General features: G+C 48.4%; 1 protein-coding gene across 1 annotated transcript in view; it reads left to right on the top strand.

Annotated features, from left to right (window-relative positions):
* TLE3 (TLE family member 3, transcriptional corepressor) overlaps positions 1-22,555 on the top strand; it is a 48,807-nt gene that overhangs the window by 14,487 nt on the left and 11,765 nt on the right. The window contains 6 exon segments of the mRNA XM_033166595.1: positions 5,199-5,261; positions 6,850-6,924; positions 16,305-16,331; positions 16,334-16,505; positions 17,653-17,669; positions 20,206-20,325. Of these exon segments, the coding sequence (XP_033022486.1) occupies positions 5,199-5,261; positions 6,850-6,924; positions 16,305-16,331; positions 16,334-16,505; positions 17,653-17,669; positions 20,206-20,325 (474 nt within the window).

Here is a 22,555-nt window from a genome sequence, read left to right as displayed (position 1 = left end):
TCACAGGTAGGAGAAGGGGCAATAGGCTTGGTTGACAGGGATGTAGAGTTGAAGATTTGGACATGGGGTGGAGTTGGTGGACATCTGGTCAGTTGGCAACAACTCGGGGAGGCTGGAGAATCCATTTCTTAGGGAGATTTTCAGGTTCCTTCAAGATGGACTTATGTCAGCAGGCAGCTAGACTTGCTTTTGAGTGCTGTGATTGTCCCCCAAAATGTTCTGCCCTGGTGAGTTTGGCCTCATGTCTGGCAGAAGAGAAAGCGAGTTTGTTCTTCAGTCTTGAGGTGAGAAAACTGCTAAATCTTTGAGAGGTGCCTTCTTTAAAAATTGACTTTTCCTGTGAGTGTCATCTCCCAGCACAAAGAGGAGATGGCCAAGTGGGGATTCGAACCCTGGTCTCCTTAGGTCCTAGTCCCCACAACAACCCTGTGAGGTAGGTTAGGCTGAGATGCAGTGACTGGCCCCAGGTTACCCACTGAACTACATAATGCCCAAGTGGGGATTCGAACCCTGGTCTCTCTGGTCCTAGTCTGACACTATAACCACCAACACCACACAGGCTTTCAGTTGCCTTTCAGTGGGTTATGACCCTTCCAGCTTGGCGCTGACTTTATCTAAATCACTCCCAGTGATTGCTGCCACCTCCTTGCCATCTCTTGGGATATGTCACAGACCTGGCCAAAAATTGCATTCATAAGCATTCTGTGCATATGGTAAGAATTCTGGTCCTGGCTGCTGGACTCACTGCACTTGATGGAATCTGTTTTTCCTAAGTGGGCTGAAGTTGCCTTTGTTCACCATCACTCACTTGACAGTGTCTCTCCCTGCACCCGCAGCTGCCCGTTCCTCTCCAAGTGTGGCTTTTATCCAGTGTTAATTTGTGGAGCCAACATGATTGGCGGCTCCTGCACTCAGCAGAATGCGACCTGCCTTGGCACAGGCATTGTGATTTTTGCAGAGAGCTGCTGTCTCAGGCAAAGGAGCTATTTGCATAATGTCCTAGTGGGGAATGAGGGGTTAGGGTTGCTGTGGAAACCGGAGGGTGATGAATTAAGGTTGGTTGGTGGGGAGGGGGGAGGGGGCTGCGATGCTGTGATGAATGGGGTGAATTTATGAGGAAGGTGCATTTTCCAGGAAAAAAACCCCTCTCTCCTGGCAGGCCTTCATTCAGCCTTAACCAGGGACAAGTGAGTTTTCAATTTTTCATTTGTCAAACTTAACTAAAGTGAACAAATATTTTAAACGAACTATTGAATTGGATGTTAAGTGGGAAGGTGTAGCTTTGATGTGAGGCCATGTTTCGGAACGCAAAACTTGGAGGTTTCCACACATACACCCCTTGCACACACACACACACACACACACACACAACCTAACAAAAGTTTGCTTCTGAATCCTTGCCAACGGCAGAAATATTTACAACTCGGGCTTTGTGACAAAAGGGCCATCTGCGTCCTGTCTGGGACCCCAGAGTACCTCAATGTTTAGTTTTTAGGCTGCCTCTAATGATAACTTTTAATTTTGTGAGTTTTTGTGGCCTGCTTGTTGATTTTAAACGGCTTCCGTATCCTTGTGGGCTGCCTTGAGGGTCTTGAAGGGAGGAGCAGAATGAAGGGAATACATTTGGTAGCAAGATTTAGCATGAGGAATTTCCACCCAGAGTAGCGGTCAAGGTGTGGTTGCTGCGTTCAGGGTCCCTTCCAATTCTACAATTCTGTGACTCTAAGGTAAGCTTACCAGATGTCCCCGTTTCCCGGGGACAGTCCCCGGATTTACATACCTGTCCCCATACAAAATCCATTGAAATTGAAGTGTCCCCAGATTCATAGAAAAAAAATCTGGTAACCTTACTCTAAGGCTGCTGGGAGGCTGTAGCAAGTCTTGTCTTAATCCTCCTAGAATTTTCTCCAGCCCTGATTGGCTGAATGTCCTCTAACCTGTGGAATCCCCCACCACAATAAAGCAATCGTGTATTTAAGGCTGCCTTTGCCAACCTGGTGCCCTCCAGACATTTTGGACTTGAGCTCTCATCAGTCCTAGCGCTGTTGTCCATAGGAATGTAAGAACCTGGGACCAGCGCACCCATCTAGTCCAGCGTCCTGTTCTCACAGTGGCCAACAAGATGCCCCAAAATGGAAGTCCCAAAACAGGACCCGAGTACAAGAGCAATTCTCCCCACTTGTGATTCCCAGAATACCTCCAAGGGTAGAAGGAGAACATAGCCATCGTGGCTAAGAGGCATTGATAGCATGGGTGGCGCTGTGGTCTAAACCACTGAGCCTCTTGGGCTTGCCGATCGGAAGGTCGGCGGTTCAAATCCCTGTGACGGGGTGAACTCCCGTTGCTCTGTCCTAGCTCCTGCCAACCTAGCAGTTCGAAAGCACACCAGTGCAAGTCGATAAATAGATACTGCTGCGGTGGGAAGGTAAATGCCGTTTCCGTGCACTCTGGCATTCATCACAGTCCTCCATGTGCCAGAAGCAGTTTAGTCATGCTGGCCACACGACCTGGAAAGCTATCTGTGGACAAACACTGTCTCCCTCCCATCTAGAAGGCACCAGGTTGGCAGAGGCTGTCTTCAGAGGCCACAGGACTCTGTGGTGTCTTGCTGGCAGTGGTTTCTGGAGTGAGCAGCCCGTTTCTTTTGCCCGTGAGCCTCTCTGTAGGGTGAGGGGTGTGTGCATGGGGGTTAGTGCCACTGGGGCAAAAGCTTCTCTTTCTGGGCAAACCAGGATGCTGTTCCTTTTCATTGCCTGTTCTTGAGGTGGGGAGTGGGAAAGGGTTGGTTGGTTACTATTTGCTTCTGATATGGATGCTCTTTTAAAAGCAATTTGGTCTCAGCTCTTTAAATTTCAGCCCCCCTCCAAGACAAAGAAATAAAGAATAGAAAAGCTTCTGAAAAGGGGTTTCCGGAGATTGCAGATGCAGAGCTGTTTCCTAGCTGAACTTTTTAATTGGGGGCAGGAGATGGCAGATCAAATTTCGGTGGAATGCTCCTGTTTATCTGCTGTTCTCTCCATTGTTGGTTAACCCTTTGCTGCCTTGACACTGGAAGAGAGAGGATTGTTCTCCTGCCAACAGGCCTACTCATCTTCCTTACCCCATATATGCTCTCTCGACCTCCTTGGTCTGCAGACCTGGCGCTGTTACAGGTGTTGCATAACACCCATTCCGCATTCGGAAGTGTAGGCAGCACCGTACACTTTGGAACTCACTGCCTCTTGACATCAGGCGGCGGCGGGGGGGGGGGTCTTTCCTGTACCCTTTTCTTCACCTGCTAAAAACATTCTTGTTTTATGCAGAATGCTGGCGTGTTTTTAGTTTATTGCTGGTTTGTAAATTTGGGTGTGTGTGTTTTGTTCTTAGTAACAATCTTTTTTTTTTTTTAAACCACTTAGAGGTTTTCTGCAATCAAGTGGTATATAAATATTATGGGGGGAAGGGGAATAGTGCCCCCTCCTTTGGATCCTGGGAGCAGCAATTATTGACTGACTAGTGTTAAAACATTGCATGTAAATGTTTCCTGCAGCAGATGTTCAGTAAAAGGGGGAGAATAGTAGAATGCAGGAATGAGAGGCTTCCTCTACAGTTTTCAAAGCCCATTAGAGGAGAAATAGTTTCTGCTACATGCATCATGCTCGCTGTAGCTTTTCCTGTCCAAAGGAGAAGAGATATTGTTTGGACAACCTTCACTGGAAAATCAACAGCTTGTAAGAACAGAGGACCTTTTGGCTTGCAGGAGGAGATGTGTCTTCAGTTGTTAAATCATTTTTTTTAAAAAATTAAATGCTTTATTGATAACAAGCTGCTCTGACTTACGAAAAGGAATTTTGGATCATTTGATCCCATTCCAATGTGTGCTTTTGACCAGCCTCCATTGTTAGCCTTGTTTGTGGATTCCTTGGCCATTGATGAGATTTTGTTTGCCTTGGAACCCAGAACTGTTTTAACAGCTGCCCTGGTCCAGGAGTGCCTGTCTGTTATTAACCCTTCCTTATACGGAGGCTTCCTCTCCTGGGTTCTACATCCTGGATGAAATGGACACACTTGTAAATGCCTCCCCCCCGCCCCCCAAAAAATAGGTGCCGGGACTCACCATGAAGTGGTTACAGAAAGTGCCACACTTTTTAACAACAAAAAAGAGGTGCCAGTACTACGTATCCTTGAATACCTCCTGAAATAAAGAAGTGCTCTTGAATATTTTGCATGTATTTGCCATTGATAGCAGTGAAGGGTGTCCAAGTCCTTAAGTTTCTCCAGATGCTCTCTGTGTACTTCCAAGCTCGCCTATGGGTTCATGAGGATTAGAAACTTGATGTGTGCTTGTGCCCTGTTCCCCCTGCCCCACCCAACTACAGTGTTGCAGGATACTGCAATAGGCCTGGAACATAGGCCTGGAACATAAAGCACTTATGATACCAATTTTGGCTTTCCCCAAAGAATCATGGGAATTGTAGTTAAGGGTGCTGATAGGTGTTAGGAGATTCCTGTTCCCCTCCCAGGACTACAGTTCCCAGAGTGGTTTAACAATCAGTCCCTCTTCACAGGGAACTCTGGAAATTGTAGCTCTGTGAGGGGAATAGTGGGCACTCTTAAATAAATAAACAAACTACAGCTGCCAGCATTCTCTAGGGGAAGCCTTGACTGTTTAAAATAGTATCATAGTGCTTTAAATGTATGGTTTAAATGTGGTCATAGTGCTGCTGTTACAAACATGCATATGGAATCTGAAGTTGCTGCATGGCAGCTGAGCCAAAGACTTCTCTTTTTCATTCGGCCTTGGGTTACTGGAAACTTGAATAATTATAGGATCATTTAAATGTCAAGTTGGAAGTGACCCCAAGGGTCATCTAGTCCAACCCCCTGCAATGCAGGAATCTCAGCTAAGGATGTGGGCATGCTGTTTCGGGGGCTGCAAAGCTTTTGTTGCAGCTGCTTCTAAACCAGGCATAGGCAAACTCCGGCCCTCCAGATGTTTGGAGCTACAATCCCCATCATCCATGACCACTGGTCCTGTTAGCTAGGGGTGATGGGAATTGTAGTCCCAAACATCTGGAGGGCCGGAGTTTGCCTATGCCTGTTCTAAACCCTGGATCATGTCTCCTCCCCTTACCCCCCCAAAAAAAACCACGCACACCTGTAATATGGTATCTGAATGACAGTAAATGGACTCTCTCTCTTTTCTATCTTCTTTCTAGACGGAGATCGCTAAAAGGCTGAACACCATTCTAGCCCAGATCATGCCTTTTCTGTCGCAAGAGGTAAGGATACCAAGGGGTTTTGCTGGGGGAGAAGTAAGCCAGATCTACGGAGGAGCCCTGCAGGGTTGAGACCAAATGCTCCTCTCATTTGAAAGACCTGGTTGCAGACAGGAGAGCTGGACTGATGCAGTGATAGGTTGATGGATATGCAGAAGAATCGCCACTTAATTTGGTCAAGTGTGGGATAATTGTTGACCCGCCATTTTGCTTCAATACCACCCTGAGCTACTTCTGTCTGAGCCAATAAATGCTTCCTGCAAGTTCCCCAGAAGTTGGACTTGCGTCTCTGGGACTTGTCCACACAGCAGTGTTAGCAGCCAGTTTTGAGATCCAGTGTGGTGTAGCTGTTAGAGTGTCAGCCTAAGATCTGGGAGAGAGCAGGGTTCAAATCCCCCAATTGGCCATGAAACTCACTGGGTGACTTTGGACCAATCATTGCCTCTCTCTGCCTAACCTACCTCTTGGGGTTGTTGTGGGGATTACATGAGGACTAGAACCTGGAGGAGACGAGGATTCAAACTTCCCACTTGGCCATGAAGCTCGCTGAGTGTGACCTTTAGAGGGCAGTCACAGCCTCTTGCCCTAACCCTAATTAGGCTTGAAATGGATGAAATGCTTTTTTCTAACCCCCCAAATATAATGGCTGGGAGGGTGTTTGGCTGCTTGGCCACACCCAGTGTTGGCATGTGACCCTCGGAGAGTTTTCTAAGAGGAAATGTGGCCTTTAGCCTGAAAAGACTTCCCAGCCCCCTTTCCTTAGAGCAGGGGTCAGCAACCTTTTTCAGCTGTGGGCCGGTCCACTGTCCCTCAGACCATGTGGTAGGCCGGACTATATTTTTTTTTTTGGGGGGGGGGAATGAACAAATTCCTATGCCCCACAAATAACCCAGAGATGCATTTTAAATAAAAGGACACATTCTACTCATGTAAAAACACGCTGATTCCCGGATTGAGAATGCAATTGGGCCGCAACCGGCCCATGGGCCTTAGGTTGCCTACCCCTGCCTTAGAGAAACGTACCAGAAGACAGGAAGTATTGCTGTACGACCAAGTTCTTAAGAAGCAGCTTCTGATCTCTTGAGTACATCACTTCCCCTCTGTCTTTGTGAGTCCTTCGGGACACATCCATGCCGCAAATCTGGCTTTCATCACCATGCCTTCCTTGCACAGGGGGTTCTTGGCAGTGTGCCATTGGGGCGATGCTGATAATTTGCTATCAGAATTATCTGGGGTGCCTCTCAGACTTGTAGTTCCCAGAATTCCCTTGGTGGGGGACTGTCAAACTAGGACCTGGGAGGGTCCAGGGTAAATCTCCACCCCTTGCACTCTGCCATGAAGCTCATTGGATGTGACCTTGGGGGGGCCAGTCCCAGCCTCTCTGAGCCTAACCCACCTCGCAGGCTTGTTGTAGGGATTAAATAAGACAAGGGAGACCCGTGTACACCACCTTGAGCTCCTTGGAAGAAAAGTTGGGCTATAAATGAAATAAGTAAATATAATAAAGCCGAACTGGTGTACGTTTCGATTGTCGGCATTTTCCTTGGACGCAGGATGCCTCAAGACTTTCTCTCTTTCTCTCTCCCCGCAGCACCAACAGCAAGTGGCTCAGGCTGTTGAGCGTGCCAAGCAGGTCACGATGACGGAGCTGAACGCCATCATCGGGGTACGTGGAGTTCCCAATCTGCCTCTCACCGTGTGTATTACCCCTTTATTCCTATCATTTACCGTAAACAGAGACAGCCCTACCCTCCGTGCCGTGGCTTCAGAGAAGGGCTGCGTTTGCAAACAACACTGCCGCTGCCCTGAGCTAAAAGCAGCCTCTCTGCTAGGCCCATGTTGCTGCTGTGTCTCGAGAGGACTGGAGACCAAATGCCTGGTTTAAATTTCTCCCAGCAGCCAGGGCAGAAAGAGCTTCTGTCTTGTTTCTTGGCCACACATGGTTTTAATTATAACACATCTCTCCCCCCCCCCCAGTTTGTTGGCTGCTGGGCTCTTGAGTAGCCTGAAGAGTGATCCTGTGCTTTATTTATTTCCCAAAACTTTTTTGGGCCACCATCCCCTGCCCTATAAAAAGCATTATTCAGAAGAGCAGTTTGCACAGCCCACTAAGGAAGACAATAACGCAAACGGGTTAAAACAGTGACAATTGTGCATTGATTCAAAAGCCGGTTAAAACTATTTAGTTAAATAAATTAATTAAATGAAATGGATAAACATGATCCAGCGATGCCAGCTTTTCAAAGTCTAATAGTTGTTTATGCTTCTAGTGACCTTCTGCTGCCTCCTAGTGCCCCCCAAGTAATCCCACTGCCCCCGGGAGGGCAATACTGCCCCCTTTGAGAACCACTGCTTTCAGAGCATTTGTACCCCGCTCTTCAGCCAAAAAGGCTCCCGGAGGGGCATACATACAGTCGACCCAAACAAGGCAGCCCCTGCCTCCACAGACTTACAATCTAAAAAAGACACGGCATTCAAAGGAAAGTGGACAGGGAGGGAAGAGGAAAATGAAATCTCTAATTTCTGAACACTTGTTCCTAGAATGACCTGCTGGTGCAGTTCAAGGGCAGAAGATGCCCAATAGAGTTGGACCTCCAGCAAAGCTCTCCCATGGCGGCAGTCTGAGGCAATGACTACCCCCAGATGACAGTTGAGGGGGCTCAGCTTCCCCTCCGGTCCCAGGGCTACTTCACCTCCAATGTGCAGATAACCTGTAAGAGGCAGGTGACTTATACAGAGTCAGGCCATTTTGCCAATGTAGCTCATACACCATCTACACAGGGGGCGGTCCAACTTTTCATACCACGTGGGTCTCAAGAGTGCTTTGACATGGAATCTGTTGGCTGCACACTGCCTTGTCTCACAAGGGGTGGGGGAAGCGAGGCCAAAATTTGACACCGCCCCACCCCCCTCCACAACCCACTGCAGTGCAGGAATTGCAGCCAGATTTGACATGGCCCAGTTGCGAAAACCTGTTGAGACGTAGATAGGCTGGCTGGTGCCAACAGGGACTAGCCCCTCAGGGGGTAACTGGGCATTAATGGAATGTAAAAAGCATTCATTCATATATATATATTATATTATATATATATATATATAATATATATATATACATACACACACACACACACACACATGCGCGCATTATTTCCTTACTTAAATCCCTCTGTGAGTTTTGTTTTTTAAAAAATAAACATTTGCAAGATGACCTTCCTTGCATGCCTGGTAAATCTAGAACTAGACTATGAAATTAATCCCAGAGTATTTGCTCCTCAGCAGTTCCTGCAGGATGCAATATGGGAAGCTTTGCTTCAAAACGCTCCTGAAGAATCTTGGAATTGGTTCTCCTTTGTGTGAGAGAGAGACACACACACACTCTTAAAAAATGGTCATCAATTGCTAGCCCTTCTCCTGGCTTCGCTGAGGTCTGTTCTGTCTCTGTTTCGCCGTTGTAGTGCAATGTGTGATGTTGAACTGGGGGCGGTTTGCTGTTTCCGTTGCCTTGCCTTGCCTCCACGAGGTGCTGCAGATCTTACAGGCTCTAACTGGGTTTAATTTGCTGGCTCGACATACCTGCCGCTTCTGAGCTTATTCCTGGTTCTTTGGTAAACAGCCTCCCAAATGCATTGAGGCAGCACAGGTGTGGCTAACACTTTGTCCCTCCAGGTGTTGCTGGGCTGCAGCTCCCCATCATGCCCATCTGCTGAGAGTTGTGGTTCAAAATAGAGTCCCATGTTGGCTGCCAATGATGCAGAGTCAGGGCAAGAAGAATCCCCTTGGGTTTAGGTCACAGGGAAGCCAGGGCCTTGCCTTTGTTCAGCTTAGTCCCTTCCTCAATAATGGATGTTTTAGTTACTTAACTTCTTGTTCCTGTTGATGTTGCTAACATGACATGACCTGGAACTCTTTCCTGTTTGTTTTTCTGCTGTAGTTCTTCTGATTGTGAATGGTAGTATTTTGACTTCTGCATGTTTGTTTTCTCTCATGTTTGCTTGTAAAAATGAAGGTAGATGAACCCTTTGGGCAAAAGCAGCCTTGCTGTGACACCAGATTCCACCCCTCCCCACCATCCCTCTGCCCCTTAACAAATTCCTTATTTCCTAGGCATATTTTCTCTCTGTGTGTGTCTCTCTTCTTCCTGCATGGTTATAATGGCCCATGGAAATCGACTGCTTGCAACAGTGACAAGACTGTTTTGCTCTGCAAAGGACTCCTTTGGGGGGGGACGACGACTGTATTTTGGAGCGGAGGAACTTTAATGTGCAGATCAAAGCTTTTCCAACTCATTGCAGACAAAGGAATGTGGTGACATATGGAAACACTTTGAATGTGCCTTGTTCGTTCGTGGTGGGTGGGGCCCACTTCGCTACCCCTTTGGGTGCCTTGCAGTTGGCGCAACTGCCCTAGTTTCCAAATACCTTGAGACCTCTTCATACGGAGAGGCCCGTCAGGTCTAGGTTAGATTACTGCAAAATGTTAAACGCTGGGCTGCCCTTGAAGACTGTTTGGAAACAGCTGCTTGTGTGCTTGTTGGTGGCAGCCAGATTCTCGACGGTGGCCAGAAAGTCCAAACATACGTTGCCAGTTATGTCCTGACTGTATTGGCTGCCAGATTGTTCTTACACCTATGAAGTCTTAAGAGGGTCCAGGACCCTCATACCTTAGCCACATTCCCCCCCCCCCAAGTCAGAACTTGTCGGAACGGGCACCTCTCAGGTGGGCATAAGCGAACAAGGGAGGCATTTATAGTGAGTTCCAGCACCTCTTTTTCTAGAAAAATAGCTCTGCTTTTATAGATCTTTGACTGCATGAGCTTTCCCAGATCTCATCGCCTTAATCTGAGACCCTTCTCTCAGTGGCGGAGGAATCCTCTGTGCGGCGACTGTACAGGACGCCACACATGCGCAGCGGCAGCCTATACAGATGGCGCCCATCCAGACTGCGCACGCCCTCGGCCGCTCTGCAGCTGGGGGGGAAGCAGGGGCCATCTTGTCACCCCTCCCAGAGTGGCACCCGGGCGGACTGCCCCCTCCACTCCCCCTTCCTATGCCCCTGCCTTCTTTGGGTGCCACACTTGAGATATCTGAAGGGTGGCAATGAGAGAACGGAATGGCCCTTCTCGGTGGTATCCCCATGTTTGTGGAACATTTCCTCTCCCAAAAATCCTGGGTTTTGTAGTTCATTTAAGGGTGCTGAGTATTATTAGGAGGCATACACGCTCCTCGCAGGGCTACCATTCACAGTGCGCTTTGACAATCAGTCCCTCCTTCCCAGGGAACTCTGGGAATTGTAGCTCTGTGGAGACAATAGGGGGGTTTCCTAACAACTCCACCCTTAATGAACTACATCTCCCATAATTACTGTATTTTCCAGCATATAAGACGACCCCCCAACTTTTCCAGTTAAAATACAGATTTTGAGATATGCTCGACCGCAGTTTGTGGGGAAGCCATGAGTGTTTGAAGGGACATCATAGTGATTTAAATGGATGGTGTGAATGATGCTTTAGGGGGCTTTGCTGCTTGGTGTGGGGGAAGTATGTGAAATGGGGGTGGGGGGGGAGACTGCTCTGTGCCTGAATGGGCTCCTCTTTTCAAAGGCTGCAAGGCAGGTCAGAGCAGCCAGAGGCAGATATTGGAATACAATATAGGTAAACAATTGAGGCCTCTGAACCCCCCCCCCACCCCACTCTCGCCCTCCTCCAGCAGGTAATTGCTTCCTGGATGAGATAGAGTGCAAGCCTCTCTCAGCTCTGAGAGCGGATAATGGCCCACCTGACAGATTTCTCCAAAGCAGGAATTATTGCGCTCCTGTGGATCTCTCTGTCTGACTCAGAAGGCTGACAAGGTTGCGCTTGGCTTAGGCGGAAATGTAGCTTGCTTTCACATTTACTGAGGACCAACCAAGAAATGACTCTTGCCCAAGAGATTGAGGTGGTGGTGAGAAGAGAGAGAGAGAGAAGACAAAATTTCAAATATATGTATGGCTGACAGGAGTGGGGCCTTGTCAGCATATTATACTTCTGCTCAGATATCTGTCTTGGTTGCCAATTTGCTACCGTCCAAGTTCAGGGTGTTATTATCATATTATAAAGCCCTTAACTGTTGGGAATCTTACATAGTGGCAGTTGTCCACAGAGGCAGCTTAAAGTCCAAAATAGTTCATTGCTGCAGAAGATAAGGCTTCAGTAATGCAGTTCTGGATGTTGATACATATAGCTTGTAGGCTTTGCAGATACAGAGCATTAAATATTTCTGTTGCTGCACAATTCAAGACATTGCACAGACTCGAACTCACTTCTCATGACTGACCTTGACACACAGCGCAACACACATGAGCTGACATGCCTTTATCACCTATAGTTAGGCCTGGGCCATTAACATAGCAGTTGGCTTGGCTGACCTTCAACTTGTTGGCTTATCTCATACATGGAGTGATTTATGCTTATTCCCTGTTTATTGATATCCGGCAGGTGCCTTGACTGTACAGTGGTACCTCGGGTTAAGAACTTAATTCGTTCTGGAGGTCCGTTCTTAACCTGAAACTGTTCTTAACCTAAAGCACCACTTTAGCTAATAGGGCTGCCTGCTGCCGCCGCAGCCCGATTTCTGTTCTCATCCTGAAGCAAAGTTCTTAACCTGAGGTACTATTTCTGGGTAGGCGGAGTCTGTAACCTGAAGCGTCTGTAACCCGAGGTACCACTGTACTCTTTTTGGTGCCTGCTAAAGACATTTTTGTTCAGACAAACCTACTAGCCATGATAGCTCTGCTCTGCTGCCATAATTGGAGGAAGCAATGCTTCTGAATACCAGTTTCTGGAAAACACAGGAGGGGAGAGGGCTCTGGTGCTCAAATCCTGCTTGCTGGTTTCCTACAGGCATCTGGTTGGCCACTGTGAGAAGAAGATGCTGGACTAGATGGGCTCCTGTGGGCTCTTTTTATGTTCTTAACCATAACACTTGAAATGCCTTGAGCCTTTTTGGATTCTCAAGAGAGACTTCCTGGATTACCGTATTTTTCGCTCCATTGGGCGCACCTCATTTTTAGAGAAGGAAACAAGAAAAAAATATTTTTCTGGTTTTCCTCCTCTAAAAGCCCTGGTTTTTTTTTGAGGATCAGCTAAAAGTTTTGCAGCTTTTTTGCAAAGGGAAAAGCCCTGTTTTTTTTGAGGATCAGCTCAAAGTTTTGCAGCTTTTTTTGCAAAGGGAAAAGCCCTGTTTTTTAAGGATCATCTAAAAGTTTTGCAGTTTTTTTTTTGCAAAGGGGGAAAAGCAAAGAGGAAAAGCCCCATTTTTATGGGGTTCTACTACTCACATTTCTGAAAAATCTTAAGGAAGGGGAGCCGTTTCTACTGGTTCCAGACAGATAATCTAATCAGCCAGTCACATGTTGCTGGGGAAACAAACAACCTCCCTCTGCAGCACATTCAACAAAGGAGGCCTGGGCAAGGTTAACGGGGCAAAAGGGAGCCGGGACTCTTATCTCTCTCCCAATCTCTTGCTGATCAGCTGCTGATCGGGTCCTTTCAACACCCCCTTTTCTCTTTGTAAAATAAATAGCATGATCTGGTTTTGGCCTCGGGGCAATTCAGCTCCAGGGACCACCATTTGCTCCATAAGACGCACAGATATTTCCCCTTACTTTTTAGAAGGAAAAAAGTGCATCTTAAGGAGTGAAAAATACGGTATCTCCGATCCCTTGTTGCAAACTGAAGCAGCGCTCTCTTGAGGACATTGGGAGCCACCATGTAACGAGTCAGGCCCTTAGTCCATCTGGCTTAGTGTTGTCTGCACTGACTGGCCGCGACTCTCAGGGAGACTCTCCCAGTCCTTCTTGGTGTGGCCATCGGGGATTGAACCTGTGGCCTTCTGCATGCCAGGCACATGTTTTGCCGCTTAGCTTGCGGTACATCTCCTATGGAGGCCTGTCTGGTGCATCAGCCTGAGAATGTCCCTCTTGCAGCACCCAAGAAAAGATGCATCTCCCAACTTCCGTGTTTCTAGAAGGAACAAGCCGAGGGAGAACAACAGAGGCAGGTTCTGCGTCTCCTTGCCAGTCCCTGCACTGCACTCAGAGCTATACTGAAAGTGCAGGTTCTGCGTCCAGCGGTGCACCTTTTTGGAAGAAATAACACATAAGACAGAAGCAGCAGAGTAGTGCGCAACATGACCACATGTTTGGCTCTCCTCCTCCCTGCCCCTCGCCCAGTCGCCTTGTGCACTCAGGGCACAATCATTTATTTGTTTGTTTGTGTGCTGTGTGTTTCATAAAATTTATACGCCACTTGATTATAGAGAAACCTCAAAGCGGTTGACTTTCTGTCCCTTCCCCACCCCTGCCTTGCTTCAAGCCTCTGAAACTGAGCCCTGGATTCACTTTGTAGCTCTGGAAATGATTAGAAGACTTGACTAAATTTAATGCAAGTGGTGAACCATTAAATCGGTTAACAAAGCCATGAAGCAGGATGTACATAATCCAATTAAAACCACTCTCACATACCAAGATATTCATCTGCCAGACGTCCTTATATGGTGGCCGTAACCTCTCATATCCTAACAGTAATTCTTCCCTGCACACTGAACTTATGGCATCCTTTTGTATCAGTTATATTGAGATAAGTGCCCACCGCCTACCCCATATGTGGGTTTACGAACTTGCAAGCCAGGGGTGTGAAGATGGGCCGTCCACCCAGGTGGGGGCAAAACTGAGAGGGAGGGAGAATTTCCAGCCTTTCAACTTGGCCCACATCATTTAACCTCCTTGCTCCCAGGAACCCCACCTGACACAGCAAATGAAAGGGATCTGGCACATGCTCTTTAACACACACCCCTCTCAATCTCCCCCTTGCCCTGCCAGTGAGCCTGTGTTGTGCTATAGAGGTAACTGATCCCTGTTAAGTGATCTTGTGTAATCCGCTGAGATAAACTTGGGAGGCAGAGGGGACAGGGCCCAAGAGGTTCCTAGCTTCAGGCAGCCGTCATGAGATAACCTTGCATACTTACTCCTTGGTTTGTTTCCTATTTTTGAAAAATTCGTAAGAGTTGGATGGGACCCCCGAGGGTCATCTAGTCCAACCCCCTGCAGTGCAGGAATTGCAACTAAAGAATCCTGGCAGATGGCCAGCCAACCTCTGATTAAAAACCTCCGGTGAAAATGATGTGCACATACACACTTTTGCTCGTTGTTGTTTGTTCAACTAGTGAGGTTTGCCAACACCCAAGATATTGATAATCAGGCAAACACCTTCACTGTACTGTTTTGGGTACCTCCTAAAAACATTTTTAAAGGCAAGCCTACCCCGATGTTGAGAAAGTTGATGTGAGTTTTAATCTGTTTTTAGTTTGATGTTATTTTAACCTTTTGGAAATCTTAAATTATGGTTGCTATTCTTTTATCTTTTTTTTGCAAACCACTTTGAGGGTTTAATTTTTGTAATCAGTGGTGTATAAATTTTGTGAAATAAGTAAGATTGGATTCCTTAAAAAAGAGAGTAAGTTTAATATTACTACAGTTAATAAACTCAACTCCCCCCCCCAAATTAAATCTGTCCATAAGTAAATTAATATTAAATGCATACTGACAAATAATGCCATATGTGCAACCAATGTGCGGGGGGGGGCCTTCATTTTTAAAAGGAAGTAGCTTCCACACACCCACACACAACACACACACTCCTGCTAACATGCACTGAAACACTGCAAAGTGCTCCCCTTTTTTGCCACCCCTGATTGTGAGCCCATGTGAGTGTGGTTAACTACCTGGCATTGAGCGTGGCCTGTTCCCCAGTGCCTGGCTGGGTTTGATGGGAGTGGCAGTGGAAAAAACACCTGGAGGTAGGCAGCAAGTTGACAAAGACTCTGCTAGAGGAAAGGGATAATTAACTAAGGACAGGTGCAAGCTTCAGGTTTTCCAATGGTCTGGCAGGAAGGCAAATGCTATCTGTGCTGTTTTGGCCTTGGCTAGGATTGGGAACGTTTGCATACCTGTATTACCACACTCACCACCACCACCACCACCCTGCCTTTCAGGATGCTAAATCCTTTCAAGGTTGCTGGCAACAACAAAAAAATCAGTGCCTATGCTGTGCTTCTGAATACCAGTTGCTGGAAGCCACAGGAGGGGAGAGGGATCTTCTTGAGGGTTTCCCACAGGCATCTGGTCGGCCACTATGAGAGAGAAAGCTGGACTGGATGAGCCACTGGAGTGATCCAGCAGTCTCCTCTTATGTTACTAATCTTGCCGCATCTTTTCTTCTTTTGATTGGCTTGCAGTTCTTGTTGAAAGTCTCTCTCCCTCCCTCCCTTCTCTGCAGCCTACACTTTCACTTGCTTTAATGTTTCATTTTACCGTAGGTTTTAATCCCCAGGCCTAAAGCCAAAAATAAACATGGCCCAGGTTTGCCATTCAAATCTCAGAATTCCAGATTCAGAACTTTAAAGTGCTGTCAGTAAAACTCAAGGCAATAAATGCTTATCCTAGCGTATCGAAGTGCATAACCTTTATACTGTTTCACCTTTAAAAAAAACACAATGTAAACTCAGTTGTATCTAGAATTATGGGTGTGACGCCAAAAAGTACATAAGCAACTTTTTACAACTTTGTATTCTTTTTCCTGCATGAAGGCTTGAAGTGTCCCTAGATTTACCGGAACTCGGGCCGCTTCCTCCAGCGCCGATCGCGCGGAGGGAGCGCGTGCCCACACGCGATTTCCGGCACACTTTCGGGTCGGCGCAATGCCGGAAAGCGCTTGTGCACGTGCGCCTCCGCTCCCCAAAAGTGGGCAGCTGCGCCTGTAAGAGCGGGCGGCAGGGGTTGCCGGGGGCCGGATAAATGAGCCCTTGGTCCGCATCCGGCCCACGGGCCTTAGTCTGGGGACCCCCTGTACTAACCTTTTCCCAGCCTTGCAGCCACCGTCCTTTCAAGCTCAAGTTTTCCTTCCTTCCTTTTGTCATTGTAATTTGACCACCTGGATTTGATTTGATTTTTTGTGAGAGTGATGCACCAGGTCTCGTCGCAGCGCTTCTTACCATTGCTTTATTGCAGCAGCAGCAGCTCCAGGCCCAGCACCTCTCCATGCTGCCCACGGCCCCCCTGTGCAACTCCCGCCTCACCCCTCGGGCCTGCCGCCACCTGGGATCCCACCGGTCACGGGGAGCAGCTCGGGGCTACTGGCTCTCGGGGCGCTGGGGAGCCAAGCCCACTTGACGGTGAAAGATGAGAAGAACCACCACGACCTGGACCACCGAGGTGAGGAAAAGGCAGGCGGGCCTCTGAACCCCTGCTTTCTAAAGTGGGTGTGAATTGTAATTTCCATTTAGGAAGGATGCACCATCCATTCAAAGCGCATGGCTTCCCACCAAAGAATCCTGGGAACTGTAGTTTAACCTTCACAGAGCTACGGTTCCCAGAATTCTTTAGGAGGAGCCATGTGCTTTAAATGTATTGTGTGGGTATATGCAGTCTGGGAAACGCAGGGGGGTGGCATTAAAGTAGGCATGTGGTTTCCCCAAAATGTTTTGGCCTTAATCCAGGGGGAGGGACTCTTTATCAGTTCAGGGGCAGCATCTTCTCGCAGGCAACCAAAGGCAAGAGAGGGCAGAATAATGGGTGCAGCTCTTTTTGTGCCCTTGGCCCAACCAAACAAAGGCAGGTGTTTCTACATGCGCACATCTCCATCCTCTTGAGGCAGGAAAATGCACTTGAGGGAGGGGACAGGAGAGGCACTGGGAAATGCATGACCAGGGGCCAGATAGGAATGCATTGAGGGCCACTCTGGGACTGAAGTTCTGCACCCATGTCTCAATCCATTCCTACACTAGTGAAATTCCTGCGCACACACACACCCCCACAAAGGATCTGTGGATTTCTTCCACCAGCAAAAGGGCTTTTCCAGCCTTCTTCCCTTGACAGAAAACAGCCGTCTAGTTAGTTGCCGGAGAAAATCTCTCCTGTCTAAGGACCAACATGGGAAGGAAATGGGCTTCTTCCTCCAGATTTGGAAAGAAACGTGTCAGCAAACCATTTTGCAGTTACTTATTTTTTTAGTTGCCCTTTTTCCTCTTTGTGTGTCTGTTCCACCCCCCTCCCCCACTTGTGTGGTGTTGCCTTGTTTGGCCCAGTAATTGTTTGCCAAAAATAAAATAAAATGGAGCGAGGGGGTTGCTGCCGTCTGGGCCAAGATTCCTTCCAGAGAAGAAAGATGAAAAGGCCAGCGGGGCTTTTTTTTTTATCAAGCTAGACCAGAGATCGCTACGTGCAAAGGAACGGTTGGATTGATGTTCTATTTTAAGACTTTCTCTGTTTCCCTCTGCCTTCCCCACCCACTTCTTTTCGTGCTCCCTTTCAACTTGGCTGCCTCCGACCTCCGTGCCAAATCGGCCTTCATTCCTGGAAGATCGGGACGCCAGCGCAGTAAGTCCCCCTTTCTTCCCCTCTTGGACATCACACCATCTTTGTATCAACGCTTGATTAGTTTTGCCATTCCTTGGGCTCTGGCTCTCCTTCCATCAAAAGTCACGTTTAGAAACTTCAACTCCCCAGAAAAAAAAACATTTCTGCATTCCAGAGTCAGGAATATCTGGGCTGGGCTGTCCTTGGATTCAGACAGGGGACATTTTCAGCCTTATTCGGAGACACCGTTGAACATTGAACTTCACGCCTTCCGCATGCGAGGCAGCTGCTCTACCCCTGAGCTTTGGTTCTGTCACCATTTTTCTTGGATTCCACTCTGCTTAGACAGGCATCCCCAAACTTGGCCTTCCAGATGTTTTGGGACTACAACTCCCATCATCCCTAGCTAACAGGACCAATGGTCAGGGATGATGGGATTGTAGTCCCAAAACATCTGAGGGCTGAGTTTGGGGATGCCTGGCTTAGACCTTCCCTGCCACTTGAATGGTCTTGATATCCTTGGATACAGCTTGGTTGGCAGCCGCTTTTGCCAACTCTAGGTGTTATGGACCCCAGCTCCCATCACCGCCAACATCCAAGATCCCTACTGGAGGGTGCTGTGGTCCAAAACACTTGGAGGCACCAGCTTGGCAAAGGTTGCCCATAGCAGGCAATATTGTCCCCTGGGGTAGTGGTGGGATTCCTTGGAGGGGAAACCACTGATTTAGGGTGACTTCTCTACTGCTTTTTCTAACCATTTGGCTGTTGTTGAGATTGTCTCAACCGTTGCCAACAAGAGCGGTTCAGTCTGAGCTGAGATCTGGGGGATGGCGGGGGGTGGGGGTGGAGGTGAAGCGAGAAGCCCCCCTCAGCAATTAGGAAGCAATTTCATTCCTGGTAGCTGTTCATTATCTTGGGTCATCTAATCTTTTGGAGGACTGGGTTATTACGTTGTGTGGGCAGGGATGTGGAAGGTCAGGCAGTTAACTAAGCTTCTCAAGGATGGCAGCTCCCCGCCCTGCTCCCCAGTCGCCATCCATCTGGACATTAATGGTCCTTGATGGGGCTCAGCTTCCAGCTACAGTTTATGAAGGCTCCGCTGACTTTCAACACAGAAAGAGGGGCTGTGAGGAGAGCAGGAACAAAGTGGCCCAAACCCTCATTATCATCATACTCTGCCTCAGCTATTCTCCACCTCTCGGCTCTTAACTGGGGGAGGGGATGCCCCTGAGGCACAAAGGTCCCCCCCTTTTTATTGATTTCCTGCCATCCGAGGGCTGTCCAGAGGGAGCCCAACGGCCCCTCAGAGGGTCAGACGCCATGACAGGGCAGAGCCATCTTGGTGGGGATGGGGGAGATGGTCCTCAGCAGCCCCTCCCTCGAAAGCTCTCATGAAGGGGGCTGGGTGGGGGAGTTTCTGGGGGATGCAGCATTTTTTGCCAAATTAGGGTGAGGGGGGGGGCACAGCCTTGACACTCATAGATCCATCTCCCAGGTTGCTTTGCTTCACATTTCCTAATTGGGTTGCTGCAGCAGCAAAATATCGAGAGTAGATGTGTTCTGAGGAGGGGAGTTTCTTGGCGGCCTGCCTGCCTGCCTGCCTCAGTGCCTCCAGAGGCCCTAATGCGATCTCCTCGGGAAACCGTGAGCCTTTCAGCATGAGTGGCTGAGAAGAAAAGGCGGCTGGTTGATCCCCAAAGCAGCTTATGGGGATGTGAGGAGGGAAACATGAACTGCTGGGCCTCTCCCATTCAGAGGAGAAAGAAAGGGAGGATGGGGGGCTGGCTTAGAGTCACTTTATCTTTAGCAAAGGCGTTTGCGGGTGGGGGGGGATGAGGGTTGAGTCTGTGGAGAAACAAAATGCCCGTAATTTTGGCTGCAGAAGCAGGAGATGCCAAGAGGCCAGCAGCTGTTTTCAGAATTGGGTTCTGTGTGCGACATGCAGTGGCGGGTTGGTAAAGTTTCAGCCTGAGCTTCCCCCCTCCCCAATTATTAATTTATAAAATATTAGTATAAAAATATACATCAAAGCAGTTCAGAGCAATAAAAACATATAAAAGCCATCACATACTTGCAAAACATTACAAAAGCACATTTATTTGGCTGCGAGACAGGATGTCCTTCGCCAAACGGCACCCTCCAGGTGTTTAGACTACAACTCCCATCAGCCTTTGGCATCAATGCTGTGACTGGGGATGATGGGTTTTGTAGTCCAGACGAACCTGGATGGTGCCACTGGGCTGGGGGAAACTGCACTAGGAAGTTCTAGATCTAGAAAGGGGACGAGGGACCACAAATCAAAACAAACTCGCTTCTCACTTTTAAGATTGGTACACATGTTCTAAGTCATGTGTCTGAAACGTGGCACACAAGTTGGCTGTGTGTTGTTGTGGTGTTGTTGTGGTCTTCTGCTTGCAGGCTGAACTTGGGAAGGTTTAGCGCAGTGGTTCCCAAATGGGTGGTACCACCTCAAGGCGGCGGGAGGGGGGAGATAATAACAAGGGCAAAGAGGCAAGCGGGCAGCTAACCCTCTCTTCTTTTTCTCCTTCTGTTCTAGAATAACTCCATCTCCCCATCAGAGAGTTTGAGAGCCAGCGAGAAGCACAGGAATCCCACTGACTACAGCATCGATTCCAAGAAGCGGAAAGCGGAGGAGAAGGACAGCATGAGCCGATATGTAAGTCTTGCAGGCCCCTGTTGTGTTCTCCATCTGACCCTGGTGTTGGCCAAGGACCATAGATCTCAGGGTGGTTCACAACAGCAGAAAACATATGCTTGCAACACATACGATAACGGCACAAACCTCAAACTGACAATCGCGAAAGTCACATAATATATTTTTTTTCAAGCGCAAACCTGTCATCTTGCCAAGGGGCAGTGTAGCCGCAGGACTAATAATGACTCATCCACTACTTTGCAGTGGGCAGAGGGGGGGCAGGTCATCATAGGCAGCCCTTGCAGGCTTTAAGGAGGAGGTGTTTTCTGTCTTTCAACGGAGTCACTGCTTCTTGTTTCAGGACAGCGACGGTGACAAGAGTGATGACTTGGTGGTGGAGTCTCCAATGAGGTACGACAGAAGGTCCCTCTCCCTCTCAGTCTGAAACAAGAAGTCCACATTAACCTTACGTGGAGATGGAGCAGATTTGCCTGGCTTCTTTTAAGTGCATAATCAGTAGAAAAGAAAAAAGTGATTTTTTTTCCTCTTGGGCGTCCAGTGGCTTTACTGTGGGGGGCTGCTGCATCCAAAATGCTCTGGAAGAGGTGAATGCCCTAGGACAGGCATAGGCAACCTTCGGCTCTCCAGATGTTTTCGGACTACAATTCCCATCATCCCTGACCACTGGTCCTATTAGCTAGGGATCATGGGAGTTGTAGGCCAAAACATCTGGAGAGCCGAAGGTTGCCTATGCCTGCCCTAGGATGTCAACACAGTTAGGCAATTCCACCCCCCCCCCCCCGGGGTTAGGTCTGTTATCAACTGTAGAGAGTGAATTTTTCTGTGAGAGCAGCAGCAATTATGTTTTTATGCTGCTATGTGCCTCAGAATAAGTCTGTTAAAGTCTCATAAGTTTGCAAGTGCACCCACCCACCACCCAGTAAATGTGTTATGTTAGGGTGTTTTGCAGTCCCCTCCTCCCTACTTGGCTCCGCGGTGCCCCTGTTGCTAACAGCCCTCCTTGTGTGCCCCTCTCCCCAGGATCCTGCTACGCCTCGGGTGAGCCCTGCCCACTCGCCTCCGGAGAACTGGATCGACAAAGCCCGTGGCTTGAAGAAGGATGCCCCAACAGCCCTGCCTCGGTGGCCTCACTCCAGCAGCACCCCTTCCTCCAAGACTAAAGACCCTGGGCAATGTAAGTGAAGGCCTTGCAGAAGATGCCTCTGCCTTCTTGGGAATGCTTGTTGAGGGTGGACCGTGGGGCTGGTTCTCCCTGGAGGAAGCAGAAGTCCGGGCTTACGAGCGAATGTAAAGAAAGGCAGCGTGGCACATGTGATTAGAGTCTTTAACCTAGTGGCACAGCAATAAAGCTGCTAGCACATTTCCAATGCCACGCAGGGTCTGGCATGGTTTCAATTGGATGGGGGAACCGCGTGTTGAGATTCCTGCGTTGTAGGACTAGATGAGCCTCAGGGTCCCTTTCATTTCTACAATTCTATGAACTAGGACCGGGGAGAGACCAGGGTTCAAAACCCACTCAGCCATGCAGCTCACTGGGTGACCTTGCGGCATTCCCTGCCTCTCAGCCTAGCCCACCTCACAGGGTGTTCAGGGGATTAAATGAGGGGGCAGGGGAGAGAAAGACATTTGCCCCCTTGAGCTCCTTGGAGGAAAAGGTGGCATATAAATGCATGAATTGGACTGTGGAGATCAGGAGCGATCCATTAGACCTGAACACACAGAAGAGGGCCTGGTAATAATTGCTATGGATGGGACCATTTTTGCTGTGCAGATAATTGGTCCAGAAAGCAGCTTTTGTTTCCAGCCAGTTAATAGTTGACAGTCTGGGGCTTGTTTCCCATCTCTGTGTTGGAGAAGAACATGCCTGCCTTGGGGCAATAGTTGGGGGCGCTGGGCACAGAACCCCCACCCAAAGGATCCAATGGAGATGCTTTACTGATTGGAACATGCTTTGATGTGCAATGTTTGGTAACTCTTTGGCATTTGAGAAGAGCTGCATTGAAGCAAGAGCCAGAACGAATGTTCAACATTTTCCACGTTTGCTAAGAATAATATGAGTCCACATTTGACTAGAAGAATTCAAAACCCATCTTGGAGTAAACTGAGGAGGGGGTTGATCATAGATTTGAGTTATCTGAGGTTTTCAGATTTGCTGGCTCTGCTCAGAGAGCCTTCTTCATTTGGGAATCTCAGCAAGTACAGAAGACTGGCTTTGTTTCAGGATCCTTCG

This window comes from Lacerta agilis, chromosome 13, assembly GCF_009819535.1.
Source record: "Lacerta agilis isolate rLacAgi1 chromosome 13, rLacAgi1.pri, whole genome shotgun sequence".
Taxonomy (NCBI): domain Eukaryota; kingdom Metazoa; phylum Chordata; class Lepidosauria; order Squamata; family Lacertidae; genus Lacerta; species Lacerta agilis.
Note: the sequence above shows the minus strand (reverse complement) of the source record. Positions and strands in the feature narration are given on the sequence as shown.